Consider the following 14,597-nt stretch of genomic DNA (forward strand, 5'->3'; position numbering starts at 1 on the left):
GTCCAAGCGTGCTTGGCCCCGGCAGATGAACCTCAGGATTAAAGGGTGGGCTCAGTTCCGCGCACACTGTGTCTCACCTAAAAAATCCAATGCGCAGGCTGGAAGGTGGAAAGACCTTCCCCGGTTCTTCGTTCGCGAAGAGACTGGCCACCACAACACTTGAAGAGGTGTCATGGTCATGCAGCTGTTTAGCCAAACTAATGCTCTTACTGCTTTCAGCAGCAGAAACAGCAATTTACATGCATAAGTAATGGTTTTCAGCCAGAGCTCTCGAATGTTGTGGAATGAGTGCTAAATTCAGGAATTCAGGTTGGGAGCCAAGTCAGCAGGCTGCCTGCAGAGTGTCTCTGCAGAGTAGATGGGTTGGGGAGGAATCTGCAGCCCCCTGTGCCTGGCGAGGAGCGGCTGGGCGGTTGATCCATGGGGATTGCTTGAGGCTGAGGCCACCTCCTACAGATCTTCATTAGTTCCTGATGTCTGTAAGGGTGTGATTCAGGGAGTGGGTACAGTGTGGATGTCCTAAGCTGAGCCCATCCCTCTTCAGCTCTTCCCAAGTACTGTTAGGAAATACTGAGGTATCATTGGATAGCCACAAGTTTTATTTGACTGGGTGTTTAGCTGTAGCCACTTATGCCACTTATGTGGCAGAAGAAATGGCAGTACCTTGCTCTGAGACATATAAATAAAAGCATTATAGTTTACATGTTTTGCTGTGGTTGGTAGGTGTCTTTGCCTAGCTGTGCCTCGGTTTCCCCACCTTTTAGCTGGGGACAGAGTGATTTCTTCAACTTGCCTAGCAATAGCTCAATTTGGATTATGTATAAGGCAACTAATGCAGTGCAGGCTGACTTGTTTTTCTTTACCCTGCCTGTTAGTCTCTGCCTCAGTCAGTTGCTCTTTTTAGCCATACAAGTATGTGTCTGCCATGAATTTTGTACTAAAAGAATTGAAGAGCAGTAAAGCAGTCACTTGGTGTCAGCTCTGAGAGATATTGAGGGCTTCCTGCTGTCTCATGCAAGGGAGTTAGAGAGCCCTGTGTGCTTAAATCAGCCTCTCCCTTAGCTGAGTGCTTTACAGCAACTGTGGGGTGCAGATTGCTCCAGAAGGACCACTTGCAGAAAACAACCATGGCTTATTTGCACTGCGCTAGAGAAAAAGTTGCTGTATATAGTTGTGGAGGGGTGGAAGCCATGCACAGACACTATCAGGACATGCTTGTTAGCATTCCCTAATTTGTGGGTTGGATCCAGCATAGTTAATGGAAAAACTGGCACTGACCTCAACTGTAGCTTAGCAGATCCAATGACATAACTGAAATATCCTGATTTCTTTAACATTTTCTGTATCTTTTTTTTTTTTTTCCTCTTTCCAGGAATGGGAGATGAAAAATGGAACATAAGCATAGCAAAACCACTCACTTTCCATAAAAGCCTTACCTGTTACAGACCAAGACATAGGCTGCAAAGGACTCATCTGAAAGGTCATTTCGAGCGATACAACATAGGAAGTTTAATAATTCTGTTAAGTTAATGGTAGCTTGGCGCTAATTCGCCTGTATTCCCTCTACTGTATTGCTGTGTAACTACGTGTGCCCCTTTTTATTAGCCCTATCTCCTTATTTCCAACTTCACTGGTAAAGAAAATGAAAACCAAAACAAAAAAACCAAACCAACCACAGTAGTTAAGAAGTCACAGTTGAAAGTTTACTTTGCTGAAACAGCACAGACCAGCGGTGTTAATTCTATCACATCAGACCAACTGAGCACTGCTGAAGATGGTGCCTAAAGACCGGTGTGAAATCGTTAACTCTTACAGGTTAAAACTGACTTTTGAGGTTGGACACAGAGTAAGGTCTTGCTCACTAGCAGTCTCTTTGCTGTTCATGAGGCAAAAGAAACCTGAAGAAGGGTATTCACCCGAAGAAGCAGCAAAGCTTGCTCGGCTGAGAAGGCAGGAGCTCTGCAGTGCCACCATCCTCTGCGCTGCTGCAAGACCGTGGGATGACACAACTCAGCTGTGAGGCATTTTTTGGATACTTTTTAGACAGATGATTTTGTCATTGGGAGATAAAACACTGCCAAACTTTGGGGAAAAAAAAAAAAAAAAGAAAAGCTGTTTTGTACGTTCTCTTTATTAATGTTCTGAAGCACCAGTCGTTTTCAAAGGTCACGTTCTTGAACTATGACTCGTTCCTGATTTTTTTAAAAGGCAAACAGGTATTTTTAGGTACTGCTTCTTTTCTATGCTTTATGAAAAAGAAAAAAAATAATTGAAAATAATCCTCAACAGATAATGGCAACTCAGAATAACTTATGCAGTCAGTCTTGTTTTGTTTTTTATAATATAGTATTGTTAAACTTGAGTTATAGAATACTGCTGTACTTAGTTTCCTTTGTCTTTTCAGACCTCAGCTATTATTTTTGAGGAAGATGGACTGAAAAGGTGACAGTTTTCAGATTCTTTTATAAACAATTTTACAAAGAATTGGGGATTTTTTCAGACATGAGTCCATTTCTGTTTACTAGGAAACAGCATCTTTCATTTTAGTCTGTAAAATTATAAAAATCTGTTTTTCTTTCTCTCCATCCATGTCACTCCTGAGAAATTATATGCGGTAAATTGTCAACTGAAGTCCTTAAAAATGTCAAGATTGGTTTTAAAAAATCAGGAGGAGGGGAAACGTATAATAAGATGGCCTCTTTTAAGTTTTTCTCTGTGTTTTTTTTTAAGCCTTTGGAGAGCCTTCACTCTTAATCTCAAGATTTTTTTCCTCCTCAACTGAGGAGTAGAAAATTACTTTAATTAAAAAAATTAAAATACTACTCATATTTTGAGATAATCACAGATGTTAGGGCTGGAGTCTTGATAATTGGTTAAGACTGCAATTAAAACCACAGAAGCTGGCAAGACAGCAGTTATCAAGGATCACATCCCTTTATGGCCACACCTACAGATTATCTCTTAACCTTTAGGAAAGGGTGTGTGCAACTCCTGAAGGGTACACTGGGATTCCCAGCTGAGCTGGATGCCAGAGAACTTCCTGCGGGAGTTGGTGGGATTTGAAGACAAAGCTTTCAAAAAGACTTGATAGCAGACAGGAGACAGGGCTGTGTCCTGTTCCCAAATGCAATTAGCACCAGGAATCCCACTGACTTTAGCAGCATAGAAATGGGGCATGAGAAAAGGCTCTTTACCTCTTGGGACTATGCTTTGTACAAAGTGCTGCAGGAATGCAGATACAGTAGGAAAGCAAGTGTCAGTGTGGTTTTCATTGAAAACACAATTTTTTAATATTATTTTAGGTCATCTACTTACTAACTCTAGAAGTAGAGGGCACATTCTATGCTGTGTGACTATGGACTAAACAGCGTCAAATTCCCACAAATGATAGCAGAAACAATTTGAAGCAAAAGTAAGTTCATTTAGGCTTTTTATTTCAAATTAAGTTATTTATTTGTATATTGCAATAAATATTTAATTTATATCTGTACATATTTATAATGCAAATTAGGCTTCTAGTCATCGTTTGCAATGATTTAACAGTTGCCATTAAGAAGTGGTCCCGCATCAAGTAATGCAGAGTAGTCAAAAGCCAGATCACTTTGTCTTGTTTACCCAAAATTGGCATTGTACCTTCCATCCCCTATATCCCATGGAAAATAAAAAAAAATTAGTTCCTTGGCAAGGACAAAGAATCTGTGTCTGCGATAAACACGTGCACGTTTCCGCCCAAGCAAACAGAACGGTGTGGTGCTGGGGCCGTGCACACAACCCCAGCCCCGGTGGTGCAGCCTTCAGCTCTGCCAGAGGTGCAGGTCACCCTCAGCACCCACAGCCCCCTCGGCACCGACAGAGCCTGCTGCAGCAGGGGCTGATGGCAAAATTAAGCATCTTTGCCTCTTCCTCCAGCCAAGGCTCCGTAAAGCCACCACTGCCCCCAGCCTGGCACGTGCTGTAATTCTGTGTCTCTGTTGTATAAGTGCATTGGTGCCACTGCAATTTGCATTAGTGTATTCCATATAAAGGCCAAGGTTTTGAAAGGAGGAAAGCCAAAAACCTTGGGAAATAACCAAGGTCTGTAGACCACATTCGGTGCTGTGAAATGTACTCTGTTGTCTTGAATAGCACTATTGCTGCACAATTTTTTATAAAGAGCGACAGAGGTTGTATTTTCACCGTTTTTAGATTTCAGGATCACCAGGCAAACTCAGCCACAGAGAAGCATGACTTTTGTTTTAAAGCAAAACTCATATTTTGTACCATTTCTATGTCTTTTAAGAAAATGTTACACTTGTGCTTCCTCACCAAACACCTGTTCCTGTACCAGGTGCTTTTTTTATTTTTTTTAATGGGTGGTTCTTTTTTAATAATAAAAAATAAAACAGATCATAACTTTGGGGGATCAAAGGTGTTTTTTTTAATGAGATGATTGTGACAATTTGGTTTTTCAAATGGAGATTATTAATTTAGTATCAAGTTTTGTTAGAAACTTTCAAATTAATTGGCCCAGGGTGTATGTTGTAAGATAATGTTCTCATATTAAGAATGTAATTATTTCCTTCTTGTATTTTTTAAAAAACAAAATCATATTTAAAAAAAAACTCTCTGTGAAAAAAGCATGAAAGAAACATGAAGAAAAAAGGTTTTGTTTTATTTTTGTTATTGGATGTGTTGGCAGTGCCCATTATAATTGACTGTAAATATAGTCTTTCTACTGTATTTCTCAATGTATTTAAGTTTTTTGACACACATTCATGGAAACTTCTGCTAAAAAAAGCCAAAAAAAAAGCAAACACAAAAACAAAAGTCCCAAAACAGACCCACCTTCAAATGTGTGTCTTAGTAGCTTCAGTTAACTTTATGCCTTTCTAGTTTATTCTTCAGAAAATTCTTGCAAAAAGTGTGAAAAAAGACTGGCACCTGGTAGGTGCGACAGATCCAAGACCATTATTAATAAAGTTACCTGTCAAGAAAAGAAGGTTTTGCATTGTTGTTTCTTGGTATTTGTCTGTATGAGAAGTTGGTGGCACCTTAGCAGGTCTCCTGCAAGGGTCAGCCTCAGCTGAGTACCATTCTCTTGTGCCAGTCAGCTGGAAAATGCTTGGACGGGTTATAATGAATATTTTTTTGGTATCAGTTGTGTCCCCATTTAACTGAGCAGTGACCTTCTGCAACTTGAATGCTGCCTATCTAAGGACTCACTCAGCCGTGGAAAGTGGAAGTTCAATGTATTTAGAGCTCATAGCAGCAGTTTCCTCTTGCCTTGTGTGACTGCATCAATTTGCTTAGATGTCAACTCCATTAATAAATTATGTAAAATGTAAAACATTAAAAATTACCCCTAAGAAATTTAAGTGGATTAAAATCAAACTGAGCTGACCAAGCTACTTAAAGATGAATATAGCAGTTCCTTATAGGTGATTGACAGATGACATTGAAAAATGTTAAGCCATAATTACTCCTTATTGCTTTTCTTAGATTTTTGCTCTTGTTCCTATTACACCACCAAATGTGAAAAATAGAAAATAACATTTCATTTTTGCAAACTAAAGGAAGCAATACTATAAAGTAGTTGATTGGTTTCCTTTCTGTACTTAACAGCCTCTAAGATCAGTATGGAGTTATAATAGTTAGGTCCATGTACTGCATAGTAACAGCAATTAGGCACAAAAAAATCAAAACAGCAAAACAAGCTAAAAATAAACACAAAAACACAACAGGGGAAAAAAAAATCTGTCGAACTCCTGTGGTCTGAAATGTAACAGATAGCTCCAGGCCCTGTCTGAGTCATACAGCTTGCACAAGCAAATGCCAAAAAACGAAAACTACCTACATTGCTGATACCTCAATCATCTGCTTTTGGACCTATAGGACATTATTCAAAGCCTGGGCACTGAGTGTCATAAATAAATAAACTCTATAGGTGATGGTACAAAGGGCATAGCAACTTCTCCAGACAAGAAAAAATACTATTGATCTTACAGTGAATTTCAAAGGGACAACAAAAATAAAGTCATTCCTGGGGGGGTGGGGGTGGGCGTGGGGAATCTTGAGAAGGAAATAGACTATATTAAAAGGTTATAAAAATGGGGAATGAAAAAATCCCTGTCACTAAGAATACAAACTAGAGGGGTATCAAAATTACTGGGCAGGTTCAAAATAACTGCACAGAGGTGCTTGCACTCACTGCCCAATTCAGCTACAGAACTTGTCACTGAATTTTACAGATGCTAAAAGCTTATATGGGTCCATAAACAATAAACCAAATTCGTGGCAGAAAGTAATTACTGAAAGCCATCAAAGCTACCTGCTTTGAAACACAAAGCTCCAACTCCAGGGTGGATGGAGGCTGGAAGCCAACATTCTGGTTAGGGGTCCTTGTGTGCTTCCCCCTGTTCCTCTGCCTTATTACTGTTGATGAATGAGACTTTCCTTTCATAGAGAAAATATTTAGTTTTTTCTCACCAGCAGTTACAAAAACATTCCCTTTGGTAAAACAATATTTTTTCAATTTCACTTTTAAAGCAAGCATCTGTCTTAAGATCAAGGCAATGCAATATTATTCCTTCACAATTTATTAAATAACTGAAAAAAATCAAATCTTACCAAGGATATTCCTCTTCAGTGATGACAAGGAAATAATTTTCCCATTAAGTTTTGTAGAATTGTATCTCAGTAGGATCACAGCTACATGGTCCCAATTCAAACATGAGTAAAAATATTTATTAATAATTTATTAATTTAGTTATTCATTTTTGAATAGATTGATTGCTGTCACCTAATAATTCCTTAGGATTTTTAACATACTTTTTAGCATGTACCGCTGATTTTGAATTTTTTTGAAATCAGCTTATGTTATAATGCTGTAATTGATCCTTTTATCACTTTCAAAATACACTGAACAACATCTATAGCATTTTGCTTCAGCTTTTGAAAGCCATGAGGGTCAGAATACAGTAACATTCTCACCACAGCAGCTGGATTCAAATGAAAGCAAAGCATCTTTCAAGGCATTAATCACAAAAAGAAAAAAATGGAAGATAACTCAGTGTCCTAATGAAAAATAGGGAAAAATACTGGCTGGTGTTTGCACCTCAGAGCATTATTATAGAGCATATTATAGAGACATGATTTATGATGATGTTGAAATCAGTTAAACTTCAAAATAGTGGAGCAATTAATATGACTTTGGTGAGGACAGCAAAGAAAACAGAAGTGAAGCGATTACCTTGTTTGGTTTTTTTCCACGGAAATCAGTTTCTCAAGTAAAGTAGCCCTTCAGGTTGAGTTTCATTTGGTGTCTTTTTTATGTCTGTGTTTGTTCTCACTCCTGCTCTTCCAAGTCAGGAGCTTCCCTCAGAAAGAACTATTGGAACATCACTAAAAATAAGCAACTTTAGGGTTTCTTTTAGTTTTGCTTTTATTTATATCGGAGCACTAAATTTCAAAAATGAAATGTTGCCACTTGAGATTCAATAGGCTGCTTTTGTAGAGATAAATTGCAGTTTAAAGTCTCAACTAGTCACAATATAGGACTAGAGAACCTAAAATGACAACCATCGAAATGTTTCCTAGCTGAGCTACACAAGTAGGGAAAGCCTCAATCTTCATTTCTGAACCCAGCCTCACATTTAGCATGGTGTGCCACAGGGTAGGGTCATACAGCTCGCACCACAGGGTTCCTCCAGCTGCCAGGTCTTTCAGAAGGGACCATGGGAAAGTGCTGAACTAGGGCAGACTGAGAAAATTAAGTTTAAACTACTTGTTTGACTTTTTTTCCTTTTATTTGCCCATATTTCTAGCCTCAAAATATATATATACTATGTGAATAAATAATACATTTGTTATCCTATTAAAACTTCATTGTAGTCTATAAAATTTCCATACCTAATTTTTTTAAAAAAAGGTAGATAATAATTTATGTTGCTGCTTTGTGCCAGGTTGAGGTTAAGTAAGATCTCTGCTCTTCCCTACTGAGGGCAATAGGCAGTGAAAGGAACCATCAAGTTTTTATTCTACCTGTGTCAGACCTTCCATGGAGAGGCCAAGGTGCTGTATCAAGCTGCAAAGCAGCAGCCACCTCTCAGCAAATCATAAACTGTTCCAACCCTAAATATGAGCTACCCCTGTAGCAGTTCATCTCAAGACTCTGAAGCACGAAGGAACGTCCAGATGGCAGAGATGCCAGGCATATTCTGACTTTAGCAATTTAGTGACCATTGCAAAGATGGAGAGCACTTACCAGGACCAGTAGGAAAATATGTAGGACACTAGGGCCAAGCCTTTTCAGAAATACACTACATAATTATGCATTTCATTTCCAAGGACTGTAAGCAGAGTGAAATAGATATCGTATGTCTTTGCTGGGCACGTCCAATGGGCATAATTCTGAAGATTTTGTCTTGGCTGGCTTTCTATGGGATTGAATATAATTTGTAGCTCCAGTTTTATTTTGAGTCAGGGCCTGATCCTTGCATACAGCTACAGCTGGCTTAAGGACAAATTTTGACTTGCAGACCCCTCAATTCTGCAAGGAGGATGCAGCTTCTATACAGCACAGCCAACTCCTTAGGAAGAGAGTGGGATAAAGGAAAGACAATGCAATTAATAAAGAAAAACGAATAAACAAGGAGCAAGTAGTTTGTAAAGCCAATGAAAATGGAAGAAATTGGAATAAAGGCACGGGAGGGGGAGAAGAACACATATAGCTTTGTTCTGTTGATGGTGGTCTCTTACAGGGAGAGGCTGAAACCTGATCAATTCTTTAATTCCTTAGCTAGATAAAAAGGTTCAGCCTCTGATTGAGGGGAGTTCTAGAACAGCAGCTGCATGGCTTCAGTCTCACCACAGTGTGTCACCCTCCACCAGTTATACTGCAAAAACTCCGCTCCTAGGGCAAAGCGGAAAAAGGATTTTCACTTTTTTTCCTAGCAATGGAGTTGAGCTGCACTGTGGGAGGATGGAGTGGCTAAAGAGGAAGAGGATGAAGGTTTGCTGCAGCCTTTGAGTTCAGTGCTGCTGAAGGTGAGTAGTTTTACTGCTGGTTACTGATAAAACACACGAACTCTGTGGACTGGTTAAACCATTTCCCCTCCGCAAACCCCATGAAATGCTTCACAAGAAAAACAAAGCAACCAATAGTTTAGAACCAAATTTTATTAAAAGAAAAACCTGGAGTGCAGGTTCTCAGGACAAATGCATACCTTTGGATGCAGTGGAGTACACAGGTACGTATACAGTAGTTTGCCTGCTACATGTTTGGAAGCTGAAAGAGACCGTGATAATCTGTACTGCACAGTTCATCACCATTGTTAAAAGTTGCCAAAAACTCGGTAGTGGATCACTAACAGATACTTGGTTATGTGTGTGCACTACATATTGCACAAGACTTTTTGATTAAGCTATTACTTGTGCAATTGAATCACAGTTAAGTGTTACGTCAAGCATATTCAAACATATATTTGTTTCTTTCTCTCAAAAACAGCACGTCACTACAAAACTGCCATTAAATGTTACATATTTACAAAAATATACAAATAACATTTTTCCCCATTTATGACAATGCACCAGTTATGGATTCATTTCGTTCTTCCCTTGAGCCCTGATACTGTATACAAAGAAACCTGCTTAAAGTCAAGGTCACCTGAAACAAAATTAGGCGAAGGCATGTTCTGTTTTCACAAATATTAGAATGTGTAAAGGCAGAAGGAGAGGACTGTGTAGTCCTGTATATTAAAGGTATGGACTGTAAGATATTGATGACTGCTAAGAGCCTTTACATGGATTGGAAGGGCCCCTTTGTCAGAAATCCAGTGCGATACAGTGTTAAGCATTTGCTGATCAAGTCACAAGTATTTAAAAAAGCAAGTTCTACCTTGGTTGTAATTAGCTTATATCTATCCAAAGTACTCTTGTGTTAAGAATTACAAAGAAAATCAGTTAGTCACCTGTGTGAGTATGGATGCAGTGAGAAGATGACTGATTTTAACCTGCAGCTGCATTTCAGATTCACTGTAGGTGAAATTCTTCTGTAACACAAAGCTGAACTGACAAAGTCCATGGAACTGCTTGGTCATAAATTAGGGTAGAATTTGGCCCTGCAATGCTAAATAAATTATGTTCCACATTAACAACAGGGTAGCAATAAATGCTTTGTGGATTTTCACAGGACATATGTCTAGTTTTCATTTTATTTGCTTTCAAATATTTACAAAGAGCTATAGCTCTAATTAGCAAAAAAAATATGTGATTTTGGACTTGGTTTAATTACCAATTTTTCTCCTTTTGTTCACATGGGTAATGCCAGCAAAATCTCTATTTATCTGTCTGAGTATGGATTGAGAGATTTTGGACCAACCTGTGCTGAAACAGCCACAGATGTACTGTAAATAAGCCATTTTTCATCCTTTACTCTTAAAATGGAAAATTCTCCCATTCCCACATGTATTATCTCTTCAAATATTCCTCCAGTCTAGGATAGACTGATATTCCTAGTGCAGCTTCAAGAATACAGAGCGATGATACTAAGATAATTTCATTTAGGTGAGAAAGGGACCTGCTATCTCCTAAAACCACACTTGCAATGCACTAGGGTGGTATTCTTTAAAACCATCTTCTGCAAAGAAACCTATCTAAGTTTAATGGAAAGGTAAATCACAGGAGCTGTACATATTTGTAAAAATAAGTGGTAAGTAAAGCACAAAAGTGGAAGCTTTCCAAAGCACTCTGCCAGATGATCCAGTTCCCCACCTCTTCCATCTGCTATCCTGCTGCAAACTTCTTGTATTTATTTTTCCTCAGCCACACAGAAGAGGATGAAAATTAGTTAATCCCCTTTTGACATCAACCCAGCTTATTGGCAGAATGACAGTCGGAGAAAAGCAACTCAGAATAGACTGGGATCAAGAGAGAATTCAAGAATACTTCTCCATTTGATTATGTTTTCCCTCCAGAGCCTTCTGCACTGCAGCAAGTACAATCCATGACTTTACACTCAGGAGGAAATAAATCACAGCTTGTCAGTGACAGATGAAAAAAAGGAGCTGTACTCAAAAGGCTTGGTGTGTATACAAAATGGAGGAACTCTCTGTTCCTAAAATTAAAATTTCTAGTCACATGTTCATTAAACTCCAGTCGCTGGTGGTTACCCTCAGGAATACTATACCAACTCCATTCATCTTCTCTAAATATTATAAAATTACAGCTCATGGAGGTATTCTAGTAAATTACATTTAAGCAGTATAAATCCAAGACACAGACCCTATAAAGTAATTCTTCTCCCTTGCTTTCTAGCTCAGTGCCATGCTAAGGGGTAACACCATTAGCAAATGATCCACAGTCCTCCCAGAAGTAAACCTCCATTGGAGCTATCTCTGGAGCACACCATACAGGCAACCTGGCTCCTGGGAAGCAACCTCTTTTCCATGCACCCCAGGTGAGATGTTGCTGCGAGTCAGATCTGTCTTAAATTATAGGTAGAAATGGTGATAATGTCACATATTCTTAGCACTGCCTCCATTTATACTCATGGTTTAAAGTCTCTACGCATCCAAAAAAACCTGAAAACAGTTGCCATTACAAATTAAAGTAAGCTTCAAGTCTTGCACAAAACTAAAAACTCATGGTAAAATCATCCCACATCTCTCACATACACCCCCTCTCTAATACAGGCTCAACCCTTCACAGATATTGCTGAGCTTTTCAATTATCTTCTTCCCATAAACTTTTCCAAGCTCCTCCAATAAGATGATTCTGCCAAATCTATTGGGTGACTTCTCTTAAACTTGTATTTTATGGAACTTGAAAGCAAGCCTCTAGGAAAGGCTGCATACAGACCTGTTCCACAACCTGTCAAGTCAAATTGCTCCCAACTCCCTGTTAGCAAAGGACCCTCTTAACCTCACCTATTCTTCAGCTTGAAGTTGTAACAATTTCTCTAAAACTCTGTGCATGATCTTCGGTCTCAGCATTTTCCATACTGAAATACAAATGCAGCCCAGTGGTCTGGCAAGGTATCTCTGTCCAACCTTCCTGCAAATCTGTACCTGCCAGATTGCAGGGCTGGCAAAACAAGCCACCCCTTGCTGCGCTCCAGGAAACTCATGCAGACACCATGTCTCATGCCCATAACCCAAAAGGAGGCAGAAGGCGGCATTTTGGAGATAATAGATATAGCTGCCTGCCAATTAAAGATATAATTTCACTACAGACCAATGGCAAGATCAATATATATGCTGATGAGACAGGAAATACTAGTTATTCATTCTTTCAGGGAGTACAACACTCATTCACATCTCAAACTAGAAACATATGCTCTCTGGGACAAACATCTGAGAGAAGTTTTGGAAAGGCAAAGGTTAAGAGTTCCATAAAGATTTAGAGAAAATGAGAGCAAAAATTAAAACTGAAAGGATTAAAAGATACCAAAGTGGGAAAGAAACAGGAAGGAGGGACTGCAGTGAGATAAAGCATAGGGAACCTCATCAACCCATATAATACAGCAGAGCTCAGAGGAAAGTCGGGGGGGAAGAGACCATGATTCTTCCTGCTGTTACTCAGGACACAGTAGAGTGCATAGCCAAATAAAAACACAGACAGAAACAGAACATAAAGCAAAACAAAAAGCATGGAAGAAAAGGTGGACTGTAGAGAACTGATCAGGAGGAGAAGGCAGGCAAGGCAGAGCAAAAACAGCAGCAGTAATGAAAAAGAACAAAAGGACTACAAAAGAGGAGGGAAGAAAGGAGGAGAAACAGAAAAGAGTGATTCTTTTTCTATAAAGTGTCATCAACTACTTAGCAAAGAGTTGAAACCATTGAACAATGCAAGTGACTTCTCTGAAGAGTTCAGCATCTCAAAAGATAAACCCAAAGAGAGGAGTGTATTCACAAGCAAATGAAGCCAGTGAATCGGGCAATTTCCTGGCCATCTTGTTTGCGAAGATATTCTGTAATATTAACCAATTAAATGCCCTGCTGTGAATCCAGGACTTATAGGTGGTGTATTATAATATTCTCCTTTAGACTGTTTTTACCATTTGAAAATGGCCCACGTGTATGTTACTGATGTTTGGGGTTACACTTCTCCTTCTGCACAGTCTATTCATAATCCATAACAAGAATATCTCAAAAGCCACATGGATATAAGCTGGCTGCTTTTCTGTATGAGCTGTCCTCATTAAAAATATCTTTTTCACAATTTCAGAAAGATTTCCTTTTATAAAGTGTTTTAATCAATAAGCAGTGTGAATTAATACTTCTTTTTTAAAGAAAAAGCGAATAAGCCAATTCATGCGCTTTGATCTGCAAGAGCAGACACTGTCAGTATGAACTAAATATAAGTATCAAAAGCTGGTTAAAATTAGCAACAAATAGCATAGAAATAAAAGACATGCTAAGAAAGTTATTTGGAATGCCTGGCCTTCCTGGTGATTAATATACTCATTATGCCGTTAAAAATATGTGCAAAAAAGGCGTATTATTTAAGCAGTGCCATGTACTGCTGCATGTCTTATTGCTGCTCAACAGGGCTTTACGTCCACTGTATTGCAAGTAATCAGTGTAAAGATGCTAATTCTACAGAAACTCAGAAATCAAGTCTGATCAATAAAGCTGAAGTTTGTGTAATGCCTTCAAGTGTTGCAAGGAAATAATATGAAGCAAAATTACTTGTGTAAGAGAGGAACATACTTCTTGTCAGGGCTAGTAATGTCACTTCTAAACAAAATCAATCTGGAAGGACAGAGAGACAAAGAGTTTGCAATTAAGAATATGTATTTTTAGAGATACTATTAAAAAGTATTTAATACAAACCATAACAGCTCTTTGATAAGGATTTTGTTCACACAGCTATGTCATTGCATTTCAGAATACATATTTCTAAACCTCCCAGTATTTCTTGTGTTAGATACTGTCTTACAGAAGATCATCTCAGATATCAACGCATAAACTACCTGAAAACTCTAATGCTGACAAGCTTACCATAAGGAAAAAAAAAAGGAATCAAAAGACTGAAAGTCATACATGGATCCACAATTGTAAATAATTTGCTACGCCATTTAATAGGAGGAAAAAGGCTGTGAGTGAAGACTTCTAGAAATGAGATCTCACGTATTTAACATCATGTAACTAACTTGCTGTATGTATCAATTTCAGTGGAAAAATATTGGAAGAGGAATGGGTAATGAGGGAGCTGGCAGAAGAGCTTGCCAAGCCGCTCTCCATCATCTTTCAACAGTCCTGGCTCACTGGGGAGGTTCCAGATGATTGGAAGTTGGCAAATATCACCCCAATCCATAAAAAAGGATGCAAGGCTGACCCTAGTAACTACAGGCCTGTCAGCCTGACCTCGGTGCCTGGCAGAGTTATGGAGCAGATCATCCTGTGTGCAATCACACAGCAGCTACAGGAATGGACAAGGGATCAGACCCAGCCAACATGGGTTTAGGAGGGGCAGATCCTGTTTGACCAACCTGATCTCCTTTTATGATCAGGTGACCCACCTGGTGGATGAGGGAAAGGCTGTGGATGTGGTCTATCTGGACTTCAGCAAAGCCTTTGACACTGTCTCCCATAATATACTCCTGGAAAAGCTGCAGC

General features: G+C 39.0%; 1 protein-coding gene across 5 annotated transcripts in view; it reads left to right on the plus strand.

Annotated features, from left to right (window-relative positions):
* Positions 1–4,978, plus strand: part of AFAP1 (actin filament associated protein 1) — a 114,221-nt gene extending 109,243 nt beyond the window's left edge. For all 5 annotated transcript variants that reach the window (XM_027892266.1, XM_027892269.1, XM_027892267.1 and 2 more), the window contains one exon: positions 1,373–4,978. In XM_027892266.1, the coding sequence (XP_027748067.1) occupies positions 1,373–1,399 (27 nt within the window). In that variant the 3' untranslated portion in view covers positions 1,400–4,978. The remainder of the gene's footprint in view (positions 1–1,372) is intronic.
* Positions 4,979–14,597: the final 9,619 nt, after the last annotated feature.

Source organism: Empidonax traillii, unplaced genomic scaffold (assembly GCF_003031625.1).
Source record: "Empidonax traillii isolate 1590-97213 ecotype Southwest subspecies unplaced genomic scaffold, ASM303162v1 scaffold343:size799674, whole genome shotgun sequence".
NCBI lineage: Eukaryota > Metazoa > Chordata > Aves > Passeriformes > Tyrannidae > Empidonax > Empidonax traillii.